At 48.7% G+C, this 18,832-nt stretch overlaps 1 protein-coding gene across 6 annotated transcripts; it reads right to left on the reverse strand.

Moving 5' to 3' along the window:
• Window positions 1-4,718: 4,718 nt before the first annotated feature.
• On the reverse strand, window positions 4,719-18,723 carry ABCF1 (ATP binding cassette subfamily F member 1). Of its 6 annotated transcripts, none has more exons than XM_045800577.2 (25): window positions 18,569-18,723; window positions 14,285-14,331; window positions 13,793-13,876; window positions 13,531-13,657; window positions 13,344-13,381; window positions 13,152-13,259; window positions 11,987-12,061; window positions 11,785-11,901; window positions 10,850-10,951; window positions 10,343-10,465; window positions 9,845-9,945; window positions 9,662-9,747; window positions 9,238-9,377; window positions 9,004-9,152; window positions 8,608-8,691; window positions 8,288-8,412; window positions 7,976-8,088; window positions 7,671-7,842; window positions 7,442-7,516; window positions 7,287-7,357; window positions 6,270-6,302; window positions 6,018-6,186; window positions 5,779-5,843; window positions 5,620-5,692; window positions 4,719-5,475 (listed from the first exon to the last, which is right to left on the reverse strand). In XM_045800577.2, the coding sequence occupies exons 1-25, from the start codon at window positions 18,639-18,641 to the stop codon at window positions 5,309-5,311; spliced, it is 2,517 nt and encodes an 838-aa protein (XP_045656533.1). In that variant the 5' UTR covers window positions 18,642-18,723; the 3' UTR covers window positions 4,719-5,308. The 6 variants fall into 6 exon arrangements, with proteins under 6 accessions (XP_045656533.1, XP_045656532.1, XP_045656531.1 ...); XM_045800576.2 differs by having other exon boundaries at window positions 13,531-13,660; XM_045800575.2 differs by having other exon boundaries at window positions 13,787-13,876.
• Between the last annotated feature and the right edge of the window lie 109 nt (window positions 18,724-18,832).

Here is an 18,832-nt window from a genome sequence, read left to right on the forward strand (position 1 = left end):
TAGAGTAAGGTCTTCGGGAGACAGGTTTTGGAAATCAGAACATAGAGGGATAGGATTAACTTCAAACAGGAATTTCTGCTATTCTTGAAACTAGAAGTTAGACGACAGTGCATTTTGGGGAGGAAGGTAGGCGATGACGGCATGGGTTAAGACGAGTGGTCTTCAGTGGCGCCTCGTTGGCTCAGTAAAGCATGTGACTCGATCTCTAGGTTGGAGTTTTGAGCCCCATGCTGGGCATAGAGATTAAAAAAAACCCAAAACTACAAACAGCTTATTTGGGGCACCTGGCAGGCTCGATCTCGGGGTCATGAGTTGGAGCCTCATGTTGGGCACAAATTAAAATCATTTTAAAAGAGTTTTCAACCTCTTAACATTTATCAGGATCATCTGAGGGGCTTCTTAAAAGGCATGGGGAATGGGATCCAGCAAAGTGTCTGATTCAGTAGTTCGGGGATGGATCCCGAGATCGTGCATTTCTAACAAGTTCCCAGGTGTTGCTGATCCTTGCTGATCTGGAAAGCACTGAAAACATATTGCCCTGGAACACAGGTTTCTTGGCTGCTGTTTCCAGGGTTGGCCACAGGAGGGCAATAACCGCCTAAATTTCACAGCCTCATTTTAGCAAGGCCAGTGGGGTAGCTATTTTTATTTTCCCTTTGCCCAGCCTGCCGAGACGATGCTCAGTCTGCCTGTAGCGGCTCTCTGCACTTAGGACCTGGGAAGAGCAACTAACCTAAGGGCCAAGGTAAGAGGTAAAATATGAATGAAGTCGTGGTGCCTGGCTGTCAGTGGAGGATATGACTCCGGACCTTGGGGTTGTGAGCTGGAGCCCCACGATGGGGGTAGAGATGACTTAAAGTTTAACAAAGTTAAAAAAAAAAAAAAAAAGGCAGTACCCAGCTTAAGTGGAAAAAAAATGAACAAACATGCCATGACCTAGCGGGTCATTCTCTGACTTGTTTCTATCTCTGGCATCAGGCCACAAGAACTTTTAAAGAGAACTCAAAAGTGTTTTCTCTTTTAAAAATGAGTTCAGCCATTTTTCTTTCAAATTCTCCATGAAAATCCAAAGTAACCTGTTATTTATTTATTTTTTTTGGACAAGGCTGACCATCTACATTTCAGCCACTGACCCATTTCTATGCCTTCACCAAGTCCCCACAGGAACTTCTCTCCGTTTCAGCTGGTCTGTTCTTTCTGCTCCCATCCTCCCTGCCCCCCAAATAGGCTTTCTGCTGTAGACATTCTCTGTGAGTCCCTCCCCAGGCACACCAGTTCCATCTCCAATGCTGGGTCCTCATTGTTCTAGTCCTCCCATTCCTACTCTTGGGCAGTAAACCTAATGTTGCAAAAACACGAAATCCCGCCATCTTGGCTCAGTACAAACTGCTAGCACCAACTCAACACGTCTTGCTGCTTGACAATTCCCAAATCTTGATTGTCTGGCACCAAAGCTCCTGAGTGAGCACCATTTCCCCTTCACCCGAAAGTATCTGAGTCTACAGTATCTTTCTTTCTTAGAGGAAGAAGCGTAGCTCTTTTCCAAGGCCCAACCCTTCTCTCAGCATCTCCTGTGTCCTCCACCCAGCAACCAGAGCAATTCTGTAAAAATGAAAACAGACCAGTTCTCACCACTGTGTAGATGCCAGTGGCCTCCCATTGCTCCTCAAACTGTATCCCATCCCCATCAAGGCTTACAGGCCCGGAGCGTCCTGGCCCCTGCTAAGTTCAAGCCACATTTCTTGCTTATGTCAAGCTCTTCCCAGCTTCAGAGCCTCTGCACACTATGGTTTCTTCCCTAGGGCTCTTCTTTCCCACTCACCTAGTCCCTTCACCACCTTCGGACCTTGGCTTTAAGGTTACTTTCTTATTCACGTGGTTTAAAGATGACCCCCTACTTTCCTAGTGTTGTTTCCTTTGACATACTCTAAAGGCACCAGAGTTCCTATCTTTGCACTAACAGATTCCCAGCTGAGGCTCATGCTGCTGGCCTGGGACACTGTGAAAACCACTACCCGGAACAGCTAGTTCAAGCGTCTCTGTTGTTGCACTTAGCACTGGCCACACAATGGCAACTTCAGACACTCCCAGGCCTCCTGAGTGCTCTCTCAAGGTCACAGGGCTCTCTCCTGGTTTTCACTTTTTATCTATCTATCTATCTATCTATCTATCTATCTATCTATCTATCTGACAGAGAGATAGACAGCCAGTGAGTGAGGGAACACAAGCAGGGGGAGTGGGAGAGGAAGAAGCAGGCTCCCAGCGGAGGAGCCCGATGCGGGGCTCGATCCCAGAACGCTGGGATCACGCCCTGAGCCGAAGGCAGACGCTTAACCGCTGTGCCACCCAGGCGCCCCTTCACTTTTCCAATTGTAGTACTAACACTATTCCCTAAACCCCCCCTGCGTGTTCCTAAAATACAGTGCTATCCTGGCTCTCGCCCCTCCAGGACTCATGCTTTGGTCATCTTGTCCACATTTTATCCAAGAGGGAAAAGGTCCAGGATACTGGAGTCAGACAAACAAAGACCATCATAAAAACAAAACAAACAACAAACAAGGGCTGTCATATCAGCAACTAGAAACTAGAAGTTAGAAGACAGACACCCTCTGCTGAGGGTGGGTCACTGTGGGCAGGTCACGGTCCTTGGAGTCGTTTCATTAGGAAGGTGTGCAGCAGAATCTCTGCTTTTCAAAAACGTTTCTGTGGGACTTACTATGTACATTAGTGCGTGATTTATAGATAACAAGAGTTCTTTATGAATATGAATATTTAATTCTAACGAAATTCCATTTTCCAGACTTTGGGTTACACGTATATACTATACCATGTAAACTGTGTGTTTTTAAAAGATTTATTTGAGAGAGAAAGCACGCGCACTTGTGTGTGTGCACACACAAGCAGGGGGAGGGGCAGAGGGAGGGAGAGACTCCCACGCAGACTCTGTGCTGACCATGGAGCCCAACACGCGGTTCAATCTCACAACCCTAAGATCACAACCTGAGCCAACATCAAGAGCTGGACACTCAAGCCACCCAGGCGCACATTTTTGGTTCTTTTTGCATTTGATTTCTATGCTGCTGTGGGTTTTTTTGTTTTTTTTGAGGAGGGGGCAACCTTTTGCCCATATTAAAGTGCATTAATAATTCCATTATTAACTATGTATATTGAAGGAAAAAGTGCAATTTGTGTCCATGGACAGAAGCTGTCTTGGAGCATCTCAAGTACTCGTAGTGAAATTAGTGATAAAAAACTTGAAATGCAAAATTTCGGCATTCATTTTATAAATAACATTCCTACGTATTTTATATATCATCTCATCTAGTGAACTGAAAATTTTAAGTGTAGGGTGGAATGTGAAATGCACGTAACAAAAGCAAAATTTAAAGCACTTTACAAAATAATTACGTATCTATTCCTTTACTAACCCTATGAGGTAGGTATTTTTTATCATCTTCATTTGATGAGGGAACAGGTACAAGAAGTGAAGTATCTTGTCCAACATCACGCCATTAGTAAGCGGACTTGAACCCCGGCTCCCACTGTTCTGTGACAGATTTATTGCACAGAATTGTGGAAATTTCTTGACATGAAACATCTTACTCAGGTGCTTGGACCAAGACCCTGATTTTTTCCCCTCAAATTCCCTAAGAGGGATGGTTCCTCTCTGAGATGTTTCCTAACAATGTTATTGCCACACCAAACCTGCACTTCCAGTGCAAAATCCGTATTTCGGGCCCACTATTCTTTATTCACTTGGTCAAAAACAGTTTCCCAAAAATAGATGTCCACACTCAGTCAGTCTTAACCAAACAGCTCCTCATATTCCCTCTGGAACTGGACACATCAGATCATCCTCTTCTAGAATTCTCCCCAACTCCCGCCTCTCTCCTGTCCTTTCCTTCCCATCCCACCCGTCCCATCCCCCACTGAAGCATTTAGTTACCTCACTTGCAACAAGTTACGGGCTCCCACTCCACATGCTTCTACAGTCACACCACCACCTAAACTCACCAACCACTCACCGCATTTCCAAAGCTACCTCTCCAATCTAACGCTAGTAAAAAAATGGCCACACCAGCCATGCTTTCTCATCAACTCCCAAAATAGTTTTTTCTTCTTTCCGGGCCTTCGGTCTGCTCTTTTCCTGGATTCCAAAAATGGCTCCCTGTTCTCTCATTATTCAAATTCTTCTTTTTTAAAAGGCCCACCCTGAAGTGATCCTGTCAAATCATCAAGTTCTGGATAATCCTTCCCTCTGTGAGCATATGGCAACTGACAGAATCTAGAGTACCACACATCTGGCAATTACCCAAATCACCTTTACGCTCAAGTCTCATTTTCTAAGTCTTCTGTGGCTAGACTACTGATGGAGGTAGACCTTGTCTTTTCCTTTTTGTATGCCCCACAGCGGCGTGCACGACGGCCGAGTTAGGAACTTTTGAGAGGGTCGGTAATCTGCCACAGGGCAGAGCCTGGACAGTGAGAGGCCCAAGAGTCACACGTGGGAGGGATGAGCCTCTTCCTTCCTGTCTGAAGGGCTGGAGGAAGGGAGGGAGGCCCCTCAAACAGCACGTACCATCTAAAATGCATTAAGACTGCAAGTTAGAGCCATCGGTATCAGTGGGGAAGAGTGGACACAGAATGCTGCTAGCAAATGGAAAAAAGCAAATAAAAACTGAGAACAGTCCCAACTCCCACGAATCTGCAAACAGTGATAGGGCAGCGACAATTCCTTTCCTTTATTTCCGCCCCCTGATTCAAGTTGAGTGGCAATTCTTTCCTGCTCCCAAGTCCCCAACTAGACAAGTGACTGCAGGCACCAAACCCCGGGTTGGGGACGAGCGCAGGCCTCAGAACTTGCCTCCAGCACCGAGCTGCAACATATCGGTAAGTCAACGTGAAATCCGCCATAAACAAGGAGCACCCCTCAAAGACCAGGAGGCCGGCTGGGCCTGAAGCTTTCAGGTGGACCAGAGGCAGGACTCTTAATGAGAAAAGAGTCTCGAGGCAACTGGCCGCGTGAGCCTCGCTGGCTGGAGCTCACGATGAAGGTCACCTCTGTGTATACGAAGGGACGTCAAGGATAAAGCCAGCTTCATTATCTGAAGAACACTGAAACAGACTGGTCTTTCCGAGAACAGGAACCAATCGAAGCAGTACCCTGGTCACGTCAAGATCATGCTCCGTGTTCCCACGCCTGAGTAGCTGCAGACCAGAGGACGGTGTCCAAGTAGAGAAAGGGAAACGACGGGGGACTTCTAGGCCACGCAAGCTTGTCTTTCAGGAGACTTCCAGGAAGGAAAACTCACTCTCGTGGTCTGTTGACCATGACTTCACCCAGGGCCTCCAACACTTCCCGTTTATAGTCCTCGAAGTCGCCGTCGATCTGGCTAACACTCTGCTCCTCGACCACCCACAGCTGGCAGTTGGTTTCTGTGATGAGTCGGGCATCGTGGCTGACGACAATCACAGCTTTGAAAAAAAAGATGAGAGAGTGGAGGGCAGGGAGGAAGGAGGCAGAGGGGAATCAGAACCTGAAAGAAGGGAGCCCTGGCCAAGGAACACTACAGCCTGGTCCCCAAGGGAAGGAGGAGGGCGCACCCTGAGCCGACTTACCGCCCTTGTATTCATTGATGGCTTCCCCGAGAGCATCAATAGACTCGATGTCCAAGTTATTGGTGGGTTCGTCCTACGGAGGAGACAGTCCGTGACCAAGCGTTACAGTTCCTTTCGTTATTGTCACCTTTAGCCCCTCCCGCGGTCCACCTCACTCACCAAGATGAGGACATCAGGCTCCCGACAAGCCAGCTCAGCAAACACAACTCGGGCTTTTTGCCCGCCTGTAGCAAAGGCAAGAAGAGGCCGTCACACTTCACTGCCTTATGTCTCTGAGGGAGCGGACTGCGCGTGCGGACCCCCAAGTCCTAGCTCCCCTTCTCTTCTGACTCTAGGCACAGTCTGGAAGTACGAAAATGAAGGATGAGGACACCTTCCCTAGCTCCCTACAGTGGTACCAGAGAGTTTGCAGATCTGGATGGTGTGGGCATGACTCTCGAGGCCAAAGCGGCCCAGGCACTTGCGGGCATCCTGGTAGGGCAGGTTGAAGCCCCGCTGCAGGTACTCGGTGGGTGTCTCCTCCATGCGCAGCTGCTCTGCGTACTGCTGGTTGAAGAAGCCAATTTTCTGCCCAAGAGAGGGAGGCGGTCTGTGAAAATCATACTTCCTCCATTAGACTCTTTATTCCCTAATTCCCAAAGCCAACTTACCAGCCGGTGGTTCTTTCTCATTTCTCCACGAGTCTGAAAGGAAAAAGCAAGTGGGAAGATAAGGGAAAGGGGAGAGGTGCTGCCGCCCCACATCCCAACTGCTCTGAAGGGGAGACGGACACCAGACTTGGGCTGGGAATAAGCTCATGCAGGAAAGGCAACCCAGACGCTCTCCCTCATGTGACAACGGCACACCCGGGAAAGGGGAAGAATACAGAGCCAACGGGGAGTGAGAGGAGAATAAAGAGGAGAGACAAAAAGCACAGATTCAGAACCAGGAGGGGACTGACCACAACCAAAGGCGGCCCTTCCCACCCAGCAAGACCCACCAAAGGCATCTTTTTCAGCCTCAGATGGGGGTTAAGAGACAGTTTGTGAGAGGATCTAAAAACACCTTGTGGTGTGTGAAGAAAAGGGCCCTTCTCAACATTTCCCCACAGGGAGTAAAGAGGGCTACAACCCATGTAAAGCACCGTACGACAGTGTGCTGTAAAAGTCCTAAAAGCAATTCTAAGGAGTAGACCCTAAAAAACACTACATTCACGAACACGTACAGTGACTGACTGCAAATAAATCACAGCAGACCCACAAAAAACACAGATAACTGCTGGCATGGAAACATGCTTGACGTACGTTATGTGAAAAAACTAGCTGTAAAACAATTCACCGGAGAGCCCATTTTTGTTAAAAAAAATTTTATGCACATTTGCAGAGGAAAAAGAAAAAGCAATCCATCAAAATTAATACCAGTGATCTCTAGATTTTTCTCTCACGTACGCAATTTCTGAGCATACTACAATGGACTTATATTTCTTGTATAACCACAAAACACATGGGGGAGGGGTACCCCCAGTCCAGCACCTCTTCCCCGGGCTCCTCCCCAGCACCTCTTAGGACACGGAGTCATCTGTGAGTCCCGTATTAAAATCTCCAGCCCGGAAGGGGGCTCCCTGACCCCCGCGTCTGGACGGCCGCCTTCCCGCCCGTGCCGCGCCCCGTGCCGGCCGCAGGACTCACCGGTGTCAGCCCGCCCGTCAGCAGCAGCAGCAGGGTGCTTTTCCCCACGCCGTTAGGGCCCACGATGCAGACTGCGAGGAGAAGACAGGCAGTGAGAGAGGTCCCCAGGAACTGTCCCTGCAGTCCAGCTCCCCAAGCACTCGACACCAACTCACTCCTTGAGTCCATGTCAATGCCAAAATCCAGATTCTTGAAGAGTGGTTTCTGCCCCTCATAACCAAACGTCACACCTGAGAACCAGGAGAAGAAGTGATTCACTTTCTTTTCAGAGTCACCCTGAAGGTCCTGTCCTGGCCTTGGAGAAGAGGAACGGATCCCATCTGGGTGGAGGGCGTGGGGCGCACACGCTCCCTCCCTGTGCTGCTGGGGTCCGCAGCCGCTCACCGTGCAGACCCAGCACAGGAGGGCTGAGCGGCGGGGGGTCAGGGAAAGTGAAGCGCACGGTGTACTCCTTGGGGCGCTTCAGGAGCTCGGGAGCCTCTTGTGATTCCTCGTCCTGGTTTTTCCTCCTGCATTTCTGCTGCTTTCGAGTCAGGGCTTCCTTGGTTTGCTTTTCCTGAAGAAGGGGAAAAGGAGAAATCCGCATCCTTCACAGCGGTCCCCGAAACGAAGGGCGCTGTCCCAGAACCCCCCCTTTCTCTGTACTCAGAGAAGAGCCCCCCAGGCCAGGCAGACCCCCAGGTGCTCACCGCCTGCTTGGTGGACTTGCCACCTGCCTTTAGCTCCTTCAGCTTCTTCTCCTGCTTCTCGTACTGCTTCAGCAGTTCTTTCTGCTTCTGCTGATACATCTTCTTGAAGGTCACTGCAGCAAAATAGGGGGATGGGCATCAACGGTTGTCTTTCTCTCCAGCAGAGGGACAACCAGGACCAGTGAGGTCAGACGTGGGCATCACTGTCTAGCCTCTGAAGATTCAGCTTACCTACATCCCTGTAAGTCCTTCCTCCGAGGCCTTTCCTTGAGGCCTCATCTCTTTCCTCTCCCTACAAATGATCCTACTTACTGTAATTGCCCCGATAGTAATGGAGCCGCTGGGCATCGAGATGGATAATATCGGTGCAGACATCGTCCAGGAAGCCCTGGTCATGGGAGACGATGAGCAATGTCTTCCGCCAGCCCTGGAGGTAGCTGGGTTTTAGAAAAAAGTGTGGACATGTCACAATGGTCAGGTTAGGGCTGTTAAGTCAGAGGAAGCAGAGAGACAACGAAAAAAGGAAGGAAGAGAGGAAGTGCTAGGTTGTAAGGACGGAGTGTGCACAGCTAGAGGAGACCAGGACAGGCCGGGAACCGATGGCGCAGAGACTGTAACCGAAGGTGACGCACTTATTGAGCCAGATGACAGCATTGAGGTCCAGGTGGTTAGTGGGCTCATCCAACATCAGCAGCGTGGGCTCCATGAACAGCGCCCTGGAGGGTGGGGTGGCAGAATGCAGGATCAGGGGTAGGAAGATACTTGCTCAGAAAACCCCACAGAAGCCTCTGGTAGGTGAGACCAGGAACACTCCTTCCCAATCCCTCCTCAGAGAAGCTCTTATGCAGGAGATGTTGATGAAAACACACCACCAGGTAGGGAGGAAAGATCTTGAGTCTGACAACGCAGACGATACGGGAGGAAGCAGGAAGCCTTAAAACTCCCTGGTGGCCTTAAAAGAGGAAGAAGGGAAAGCCCCCCAGCGGATGGAGGATAGAAGGGGGAGGGTGGTGATGTGGATGGCCCACCTAGCCAGAGAGACACGCATGCGCCAGCCCCCCGAGAACTTCTGTGTGGGCCGATTCTGCATTTCAGGGTCGAAGCCCAGACCAGCCAGGATCCGCCGGGCTTTGGCCTCTGCAGCTGCCGCCCCGGTTGCCCGCAATTCCTCATACACCTGGAGGAGGGAGAAGAGGACACACGTCCGAAGGCTCTGGGAACCCCCAAGCCTTAGCCCACACCCCTTGCACCATCTCCTCTACCTTCTCTAGCCTCTCAGCAGCTGTGTCGTCGCCCTGCTCCAGCTGCCCCTGAAGCCGTCGCTCCTCTTCCAGCAGCTTCAATCGCTTGGTGTCGGCTCGAAGAACAGCCTGCACGGCTGGCGTCTCATCCGCTACCACCTCTAGGGGGTAAGGGGAGAACAGGTCGCCCAGAGAGCCAAGACTCCCATTCTTTCTTTCCTTCAGCCCTATTTCTGGTTTGCCCGACCTTGCCCAATGCTTTGTACTTGTTCCAAATAACATTCTCTAGTCTCTCCTCTCCTTGGCATCCATTTCCCTGGCCCCAATCTCCCCCAGAACCTTTCCCACTCCATAACCACAATTTCTTCTATTCTTGGTTGACTCTTCTACCCCGACTGCCCCGCCCTCAGACCCCCCCCCCAGCCCGCCCCACCACTGGCCTCACCCTGCTCACAGAGCAGCACGTCGATGTTCGGAGGGATGCTCAAAGCCCGGTTGGCGATGTGCTTGAGAAGAGTGGTCTTGCCCTTGCTGGAGAGTGAGAACTACTGGGACCAGGCCACCCCTGAAAAATCTCTTATTTTCCTTCCAGCCCCTTCCCCTTTACGGCTCCAGCCCCTCTCCTCACCCATTGGGTCCCACTAGCCCGTAGCGGCGGCCAGCTACAATGTACAGGTCTGCGTTGACAAACAGCTCCTTGCCGTGGGCTGAGATGCTGAACTTCTCCAGCTGCAGTCATCAAGGCAACAGTGGCAGAGGGAAGGACAAGTATATGAGAGCCCCCCTCACACAGCAGCTGCAACTTTCTCCCTGCTAGGAAGCCTCTGACAGCTCCAGCATGACCCTCTTCTCACCACGCTGGTCTCCTTCCTGTCCACTGCTTTGAACAGGAGTCTCCCAATTTCTAAGCCAGTCTAGCCCATCCCACCCTACTTCGTCCCCAAGGGTGGACCCCTCTACTTCTGCTGGTTTTCCTATTTTCTCGCTGAAGCTGGCAACACGCCTCCAAGCTTTCTTCCAGCGGACTAAGCCACTCATACCTTAATTCCTCGGCTGCCATGGCCGCTCAGGGAAAGGTGGCACTTTCCTGAGCAAAATGGTTGGGAGGGGGCCCCTCAGACCTTACCTTAATGTCAGATGCATTTTCTAACATGGCTTGGCGGGAGGACATCTCTGCTTGGGACACGGAGAAATCATTTTCAGCAGCATTGGCTGCTTTTAGTGAAGCCACCTGGCGCTCGTACTCCATCTAAGAAGGAAGGGAAAGCTACATATGAGGCCACGGTCTGCCAGTTACCTATCACAACACAGCCACGTCATCAGGCACCAAAAAAAAAAAAAAAAAAAAAAAAAAAAAAGCTAACAGAATACACTTCTTTCTTTACTCCGTTTTTTTTTTTTTTTTGCAGTAACCCCCAAAACTCTCTTTCTTGCCCTCCCAATTCAGATGTCCCCTATTTGAAAATATTTTTTAAAGACTTTAAGTAATCTCTCTATACCCAATGTGGGGCTTGAAGCTACAACCCCAAGATCAAGAGTTGCATGGTCTAACGACTGAGCCAGCCAGACGCACCACCCCTCTCACTGGAATATTAAAAAAATCAAATGCTCCTAACTTCGACCAAGATCTTACCTGTTTCTTTAGCTTTTTCTTCTCCTTTTTGCTAAGGTGAGCATAAGGGTCATCAGCCTTAGACTCCCCTTCTTCTTCTTCCTCTTCTTCTTCCTCTGAACCCTGTGAGAACCGGGGGTGATGAAAATACAAGAGATTCCTTCTAGAACTCAGATTTCATGTCATTCACAGTCCCACAGTCAGCTCGTTCCTTCTCCACCCAGAGTCCTAAAATATCTTACTGGGTCCTCTCACTCTCATACACACCCCTCCCTGGCATCCTTCAGCCACTTCTGCCACCAGGAATTATATAAAACAAATGGCATGAACATGCATGTATAAAATACAACAATCCTACATACCTGCAAACATAACTACCCACACTGCTGGGAGGGGGAAAATAAGTGAAACTGGTTCTTTTCTTCATGTATCAAATAAGTTTCTGTGGCTTACATGCTAAAATGCAAAGAAAAGGTCCAGAAACCCTAACATACAGCACTGAAAAATCTAAAAGAATCCAGAATCAGAAAGTGCTAGAGGTGCAGGGACCTCAGAAATCACTAGATCACACAGACAGCTGAGCCCCCTGAGGTGGAAAGGTCACAAAGCTGGTGACTGGCAGAGCATCACCCAAGGCTAACACCAGGGTCCTTTCTTCTCTGAATCAGGAACTGAATGGGCCATGGGTCAAATCTTACCTGATGCCTGTTTTTATACGGCCCACAAGCTAAGAATGGTTTTACATTTTCAAAGAGTCGTTTAAAAAAAAAAAAAGAATGTGCATCAGAGATTGTATGTGGTCCATAAAGCCAGAAATATTTACTATGTGGCCCTTTACAGAAGCTCGTCAACTCCTATAGTAGTAACGACACCCCTGATTCTGCTCCCCTCCCCAAACCAAGGGCCGCAAAATGCTAGTCCCTCAGCCCATCCTCTCCCGACACCAGAATACATACTTGCTCTGCCTTCTTGGCCTTCTCCTTCCCTTGTCTGGGTGGCTCCTTTTCTTTTGTTATTTCTTCTTCTTCATCCTGCTCCTCTTCGTTGTCCAGAGCAGCAAATTTATTGTGAGGCTAACAGGGAAGAGAGAAGGTCTGATAAAATGTTCTAATTCCTGAGACCCAGCAGCGGACCCTCCTCCTGCCAATGCTCCCTCACCTTGGCCTTCCCCTTTGACTTCTCTTCCTTTCCCTTTCTGCCCTTCAGCCCAGGCTGCTGTTCCTCAGATACAGCCTGGAAAACACACACACAGAAAATTAACTTACTTCCTTGTTGTTTACTAAGCATTTTTAAGGAGTCTAGAACTGGGAATTATACCGAGTGCTGCGGAAGAGAAAATGAGATCTAGGAAAACCCTAGCTTCCAGCTTGTGATGAAATAGTCAAGAGTTAATGAGATGACGTTAGGAAAGCTAAGGGACTGCGAGTCAGGAAAGCAAGCAACGTGGGCGGGGCAGCACTAGCACCGGAGGGCTTCCAGAGGGCAAATCTTGAGAGCAGACAATGAATGTGAGCTTGGAAAAGGCATTCTAAGGAAAAGGGAAGACACAGCATGAAGAAAAAAGAAAGGCTTCAGGCCGCCTGGCTGGCTCAGTCGGTAGAGCACGCGACTCTTGATTTTGGGATTTTAGGTCTGAGCCCCAAACTGGATGTAAAGATTAGTTTAAAAAAAAAAAAAAAAAAGAACCAAAAAAACCTCCATAAAATGCTTCAAAAGACATAAAAATGAATGCTGAGGTATGAACAGGCCGATCTAAAGCATAAACATGGAAGAATCAATCCCAAGTAACCCTGTAGAGGGATCCAAGCGGAAGAGCAAAGACTTGAGGTCCACTGTTTCAGATTTTGAGTCTGAAGACCACAGAATCATTACAGACTTCTGAGTAACAAAAATAGATATTAAAAAGCTAATTTGATAGTGTAAGACAGACCTAGAAGAACTTTATTTATTTATTTTTAGGCAGGCTTCATGCCCAGTGTGGAGTAACGTGGGGCTTGAACCCACGACCCTGAGACCAAGACCTGAGCTGAGATCAAGAGTTGGATGCTTACCCAACTGAACCACCCAGGTACCCCTAAAAGAACTAGTTTTAAGGCAGGAAAAGGGGAGCCTAGCTGGCTCAATCAGTGGAGCATATGACTCTTGATCTCAGGGTTGTGAGTTCAAGCCCCACTTGGGTGTAGAGATTACTTAAAAATAAAATCTTAAAAAAAAAAATCAAATTTAAATAAATAAAAGCAGGGGGGAAAGCGAGGGAATCACCACACCACGGCCAGAAGGTAATACATGGGGTGGGGGTGACCAGCAGCGCTGCCACTTTCACCTTATTGATCCGATTCTTCTCCAGTTTGGCAGGCTTAGGAGGGTGTTTTTCTTCTTCCTCCTCATCCTCACTCTGATCTTGAATCAAGGCTGCAAAAACATTACCAGCCTAGAGAATGAAAGGGTCAGAGAAGTCAATGGGATGGTCAAGGCTGCCCCCTTGGGGTCTCTGTTTACCATACAGATGGCTTACCTTAGTTTTCTTCCCTCCTCGGGGTATGGGGGCAGGGACTGAAATGACGAGGAGAGAAAAGGAGGTAGGAAACGATTATAATGGCTGGTTCCTTAGTCTAATCCAACTCAAAGATCAAGGAATCAGGAACTTTATAAAATTCATGACTCAGGGATTCTGGGAACCCATTTCCCCTCAGGTCATTTACCCTCATCCTCCTCATCGCTGGCTGGCACGGACAGCTTCTTAAGACGCTCCATGAGCTCTTTCTCTTCTCCATCATCATCCACATCCTTCTTCCGCCGACCTTTTCGGGTGTCTCGTTTCTTTTTTTGCTGCTGAAAGGAAAACAGAGTAAGACAAAGAAGCCCAGGCCCCTGCTGCATCTCTGCCCTGACAGTCCCCCGTTAGCTGAGTGAGCCAATGTGGGCCGGACCAGGGCTGGTGGATGGACCCCCTGACACCTGAACCTGCTGTTGTTGCTGCTCCTTCTCCTTGAGCACCTTCTCTTCTTCCCCTGCCTGTTTATCTTCTACAGCAAGCTCCTCAAAGAACTGTAAAGGAAGTTAAGATACAGGTAAATGTGTCTCGGAGACCAACCAAGCTCTTCTCTGCCGCATACAGGCCCATGACCCTCCAGTCCACCCTCACCTTCCCTTCCTCTCTTGACAAGATCTTTTCTCCTCCCTTGAACAGCCCCCATCTCCTTCACATGGCCATTTTTTTTTAAGATTTTATTTATTTCAGAGAGTGAAAGTGAGAGAGATCAGAGAGGGAGGGGGAGAAGCAGACTTGCCTCCGAGCAGGGAGCCCGATGAGGGGCTCCATCCCAGGACCCTGGGATCATGACCTGAGCTGAAGGCAGACGCTTAACCAACTGAGTCACTCAGGCGCCCCGCATGGCCATATTTTGATTGGAAATACCCACGGTAATTTCTCATCCACAACCCTCATTTACTCACCGTCTTTTTGGTCTTTTTGTCCTTCTTCCCCTTCTTTACCACTTTGTCTAGAAGGTTAAACAGACATTGTGAATGCTTATCTACAAATTCCAAAAGAGCACGACCTTCCCTGCAAAGCTCTCAGTGGCTCCATCCTATTTTACTTTTTCTATCATTCCCTAGGCATTTGCACTGTCCCACAAAAGACAATGATGCCTTGGTGGCAGTGGAAGGGAGAAGTAGAATTCATATGGTAAAAACAGAGATGGGAAGTAAGCAGTCACGCTATTCAGGGATGACTCCTACTTTTTTTGTTTTTTAAAGATTTTATTTATAAGTAACTTCTATACCCAACGTGGGGCTCAAGCCCACAAGCCCGAGATCAAGAGTCCTATGCTCCACTGACTGAGCCCGCGGGTGCCCCATGACTCCTGTATCTGGCAAAATTAGTTGCACTAGTGGTACCATTTATTAACTCAGGATATACTGGAAGAGAAGGTCCCCTCTCCCCACCTCTGCCACCCATGAGGGGAAAAGTAGGACAAAAATATTATAAATTCAGTTCCCGTATGTCATTTGTGAAAAGCGCAGATAGTGTAAACAGAGCTCTCTGGTAAGTAAGTGAGTATGTGGGTCTATGCCCCACCTGCTCTGCTCACATAACATTCTAGCACAAATCACACTGCGTTATATTTAACTGTTTGTACATCAGTCTTTCATCCCAGAGAACCACCTGACAGACTGAACAAATTCCAGCTCCTGCTTTCTATCCAACCCTGTTTCCTTGACGGCAACTCCCTCTAAATCTCTAACTTCCTCTCTCCCTGCCCCCAACAGATTGGGAGGCAACCAGCAGCCTCACAACTTCTTCCTGTCCAGGCCTATCCACCATATTCCCCTCTAAACCATGCCATCCATCTACTGCTATCCAATTCTATCCAGAAGCACTCCCGTAATCATTACGCTTGAAATAAATAAATAAATGGCTTTCTGCTACCTACCACACTAAGTATTTTTCTTTTTTTTTTAAGGTAGGCTCCATGCCCAACGTGAGGCTTGAACTCATGATCCTGGGATCAAGAGTCACATTCTCTGCCAACTGAGACAGCCAGGTGTCCCCTACGTTAAGTATTTTTAAGCTAAAATTCCACATTGTTTATAGTAATCAATTATTCAGGAAAGTTTTACCGAACATCTACTATGCCTAAAACTGGAGTTATCAAAGGACAATCCCTATAATTTAAGGCTTCGCAAACTAAAAGGGTCCTATCCTATCTTTTCTGCTATATCTGTTTCCCTACTCACACCTATGTTCTGGACATTGACCTCTCCTTGCTCCCTGAATAAGTCCCAGGCATACACAGTCTGTCTTTGCTTAATCTGTGTCTTCTATTCAGAACATATTTCAAAATTTGATCCCCACCTCGGGTGAGTAGTGTAACGAAGCTGAAAAGATGTGCAGAATGATGAAAGGTTTTATATGCTATTCCACAGAGCTTAATCCTAGTGACGTTTTTTTGTTGTTGCTTAAGAGATTATTTATTTATTTTAGAGAAAGAGAGTGTATGGGGAGGGGCAGAGGCAGATGGAAAAAAAGGAAAAAGTCTTTTTTTTTTTTTTAATTTAAAAGATTTTATTTATTTATTTGACAGAGAGAGAGAGAACACAAGCAGGGGGAGTGGGAGAGGAAGCAGCAGGCTCCCAGTGGAGCAGGGAGCCCGATGTGGGGCTCGATCCCAGGACTCTGGGATCACGCCCTGAGCCGAAGGCAGACGCTTAACAACTGAGCCACCCAGGCGCCCCGAGGAAAAAGAGTCTTAAGCGGACTCCACACTTAGCACAGAGACTGACTTGGGCTCCGTAGAACGACCCTGAGATCACGACCTGAGCCAAAACCAAGAGTCCGATGCTTAGCCGACTGCACCACCCAGGCGCCCCAATCCTAAAGACATTAAGACAGAGGACCCACTGCAGAACAGAAGAAAGGCATGATCAGCTCACCTTGACAATGCTGAGGAGTGACTTGTCCCAGATATTAATTTCTCCCCAAGGACTAACACAATCACATCATCTCTTCTCCCTTTACATCTCTTCTGAATTTCAAACCTTACTTTGATCCTCCTGAGAAAGTATGATCGCCAAGGAACAGGAAAAAGCTAAGTATGGCTAAAGCGAATCTGTTATCTTCCACCTCTCCTCCTCTAACAGCTCCTCCCCTTCAATACACCACTTAAGCTGCTCCTAACTCCAAAGCCGAATAGAACACTTCCCTTAACCTTAACATCTCTTCACCCAATTATCGTTTGTTACCCTTGTCCTCACTGAGTCTCCAAAGTGTAGTCCACACTAGTTCTGCTTCCTTATTTCCCACTCCTTTGTGAACATACTTCAAACTGATTTGGGTATCATCTCCTAAGGACTACTACCCTTTGCCAAAGTTGCCACCGTCCCCTTAGGTGCTCAACCTGAAAAGTGTATTTTGAGTCCTGATTTTGCATGACTTCTCTGCAACGTTCCATGCTACCACCTCCTCAACCTCTTACTTCCCTCCTGTCATTACGTAATTTCAGGGATCTTGTTGCTCCTGGTTTGCCTCCAGTTTCTCTGACGGCTCACCTTTTTCCAGTCTTATCTCTTATGCCTCCTTTCCTTACTTCATTTAATTGCTGAGGTTCTTTTGGGTTCTTGTCTTCTGTCCTCTTTTGGCTTCAGCTGCATACTCTTCCTAGCGGATTTCTCTGCACCAACATTTCAACAACACGCCTGTGTCCTTACTTCCAGCCTAAGATCTCTCTTCCTGCCACCTGCTCTTAGAAGTTTCCCAGAAATCCCCAACTTGGCATTCAAAAGGTGACCTTACCTCTTCCCACTCCCAACCTTACAGCCCATTCCTGATTTCAAGCAATAGTCTACTACCCAATGAGTTACTTGAGTGTTGTTCTTAATCCGTCTTCCTTCAGTCAGCTCGCAGAAGTGCTCAATGCCATTTCCTCAGTAACTCTTTAGTCAGTCTTCACCGCCTTGGCTCACTCTCTTACTGCTTCTCACCTAGGTCATCGCCAGAGCCCATTACATGGTCGTCCTGCCGCCAATCTTGACCAATTCAAGCCATTCTCCACCGCTCAGTGTTGTCAGGATGAGCTGATCGGATCATTCCTGAAACACTTCAATGAGCCCTCCTTAATGTCTTCAGGATTAAAGTCTTGGGAATAGTATATGAAGTCTTCTATTATTTATCTCCTGCACATCTTTCCAACCCCATCACATTAGTCACCCAATACTGGGAACCAGCCGGGCTCATCTATGTCTTTACCTTCGCACAGATTTCTCCCTCTGCTTGGAATGCTCCTTTCCCTGGCTAACTCATACTGATCTGTCCACATATTCCTGGAAGACTTTGCTGACATTCCTACCCTATCTGTCTGAACAGATGCTTCTCCTCTCTGCTCTAGTCTCATAGCATTCTCAAGCACATTCATCACTTTGTCAACTACTTTCTGATTAATGCTGTCCCCTCCATTAAACTCGGTGGTGCCCCTTCGTGGCAAATCTTATCTTTTATCTCCACAGTCCCAGTTCTCTACACAGTACTAGGTATACAAGAGGCTCCCAATGAATGCTTGTAAAATTAGTCACTGTGTGCCCACTGTAATTATTTGTACCCATTTTCTCTCCCCTTGAAGTGCCTTCAAATTTGGATGTCTTCATATTTTTTTCTCCTTCCCCTAAGCACAGTATATATGGTGATTAAAAGCAGCTGCTCAACAAACATTCGCTGCTTTTAAGTGAACCTTAACTCCCATTCCAACACCCAGCAGCTACACTACACTCCTGCTCCAGATAAGCATGACGCGTATCATGCAAGAACTCAAGACGGAGTCATCCTCTCGCTCCCGAGAGGGTATGGGTGGGTGGGTGCGTGGCGCGGTGTGCGTGCGTGGATGAGCGCGCAGTGGGAGGGGTACCGAGGCATTGCTTACAGATTCCTGTGGCATGTGGAATACAGTATGGTGACGTCCAAAGGAGGAGGACTTTCTCATTTCTCCCCATCTCTCCCGCGGCACCACATGCTTTTCCTTGTCTCCCGTCCAGTCCCACTGAAGCTCGTGCGCGACAGCCCGGCACTTTTTCTTTCGCTCCCACCCAATTCGCTCCGGCCTGGGTAAACGCTTTCCAGCCCCATTACACGCATGCGCAGGGGCCTCCGTCACGGCCCTATCCCTCTCACACCCCGTGACCCGTTCCTAAAACACGCGCACTCTCTTCTCCCCTTTTTCCCTCTCGTTGGTTCCCTATCAGCCTCACCTGTGGGACTCGTACTCTCTCCGTCCCCGATCCACTCGGGTTCCGGCGGCTGCTGCTTGGGTCCCTTCGGCATCGCGGTGGCAGTTACAGCTACTCTGGAGACGCCGGTCGCTATTTCCGCTTCCGGCAGCGTGGGGTCCCGAAGGGGGCGGGCTCTCCAAGGCCCGTCCTTTACTTCGGCGTTGCATGGGCGCGCCCCGTCCTCTTCTCGGGGGCGTGCCTGCGGCGACGGGGCGGGGTCAGCGTCTGCCTGGGCCGCAACGT

Source organism: Ursus americanus, chromosome 32, assembly GCF_024610735.1.
Source record: "Ursus americanus isolate L20-20 chromosome 32, mUrsAme1.1.p, whole genome shotgun sequence".
Classification (NCBI taxonomy): Eukaryota; Metazoa; Chordata; class Mammalia; order Carnivora; family Ursidae; genus Ursus; species Ursus americanus.

Coding starts and splice junctions, on each gene's coding strand:
- ABCF1 (XM_045800574.2), bottom strand. CDS start 18,641: ATGCCGAAGGGACCCAAGCAGCAGCCGCCGGAACCCGAGTGGATCGGG. Junction 13,260..13,343: donor GAGGAGGGAAGAAAACTAAG/GTAAGCCATCTG, acceptor TTCATTCTCTAG/GCTGGTAATGTTTTTGCAGC. Junction 11,902..11,986: donor AGTCAAAGGGGAAGGCCAAG/GTGAGGGAGCAT, acceptor CTTCCCTGTTAG/CCTCACAATAAATTTGCTGC.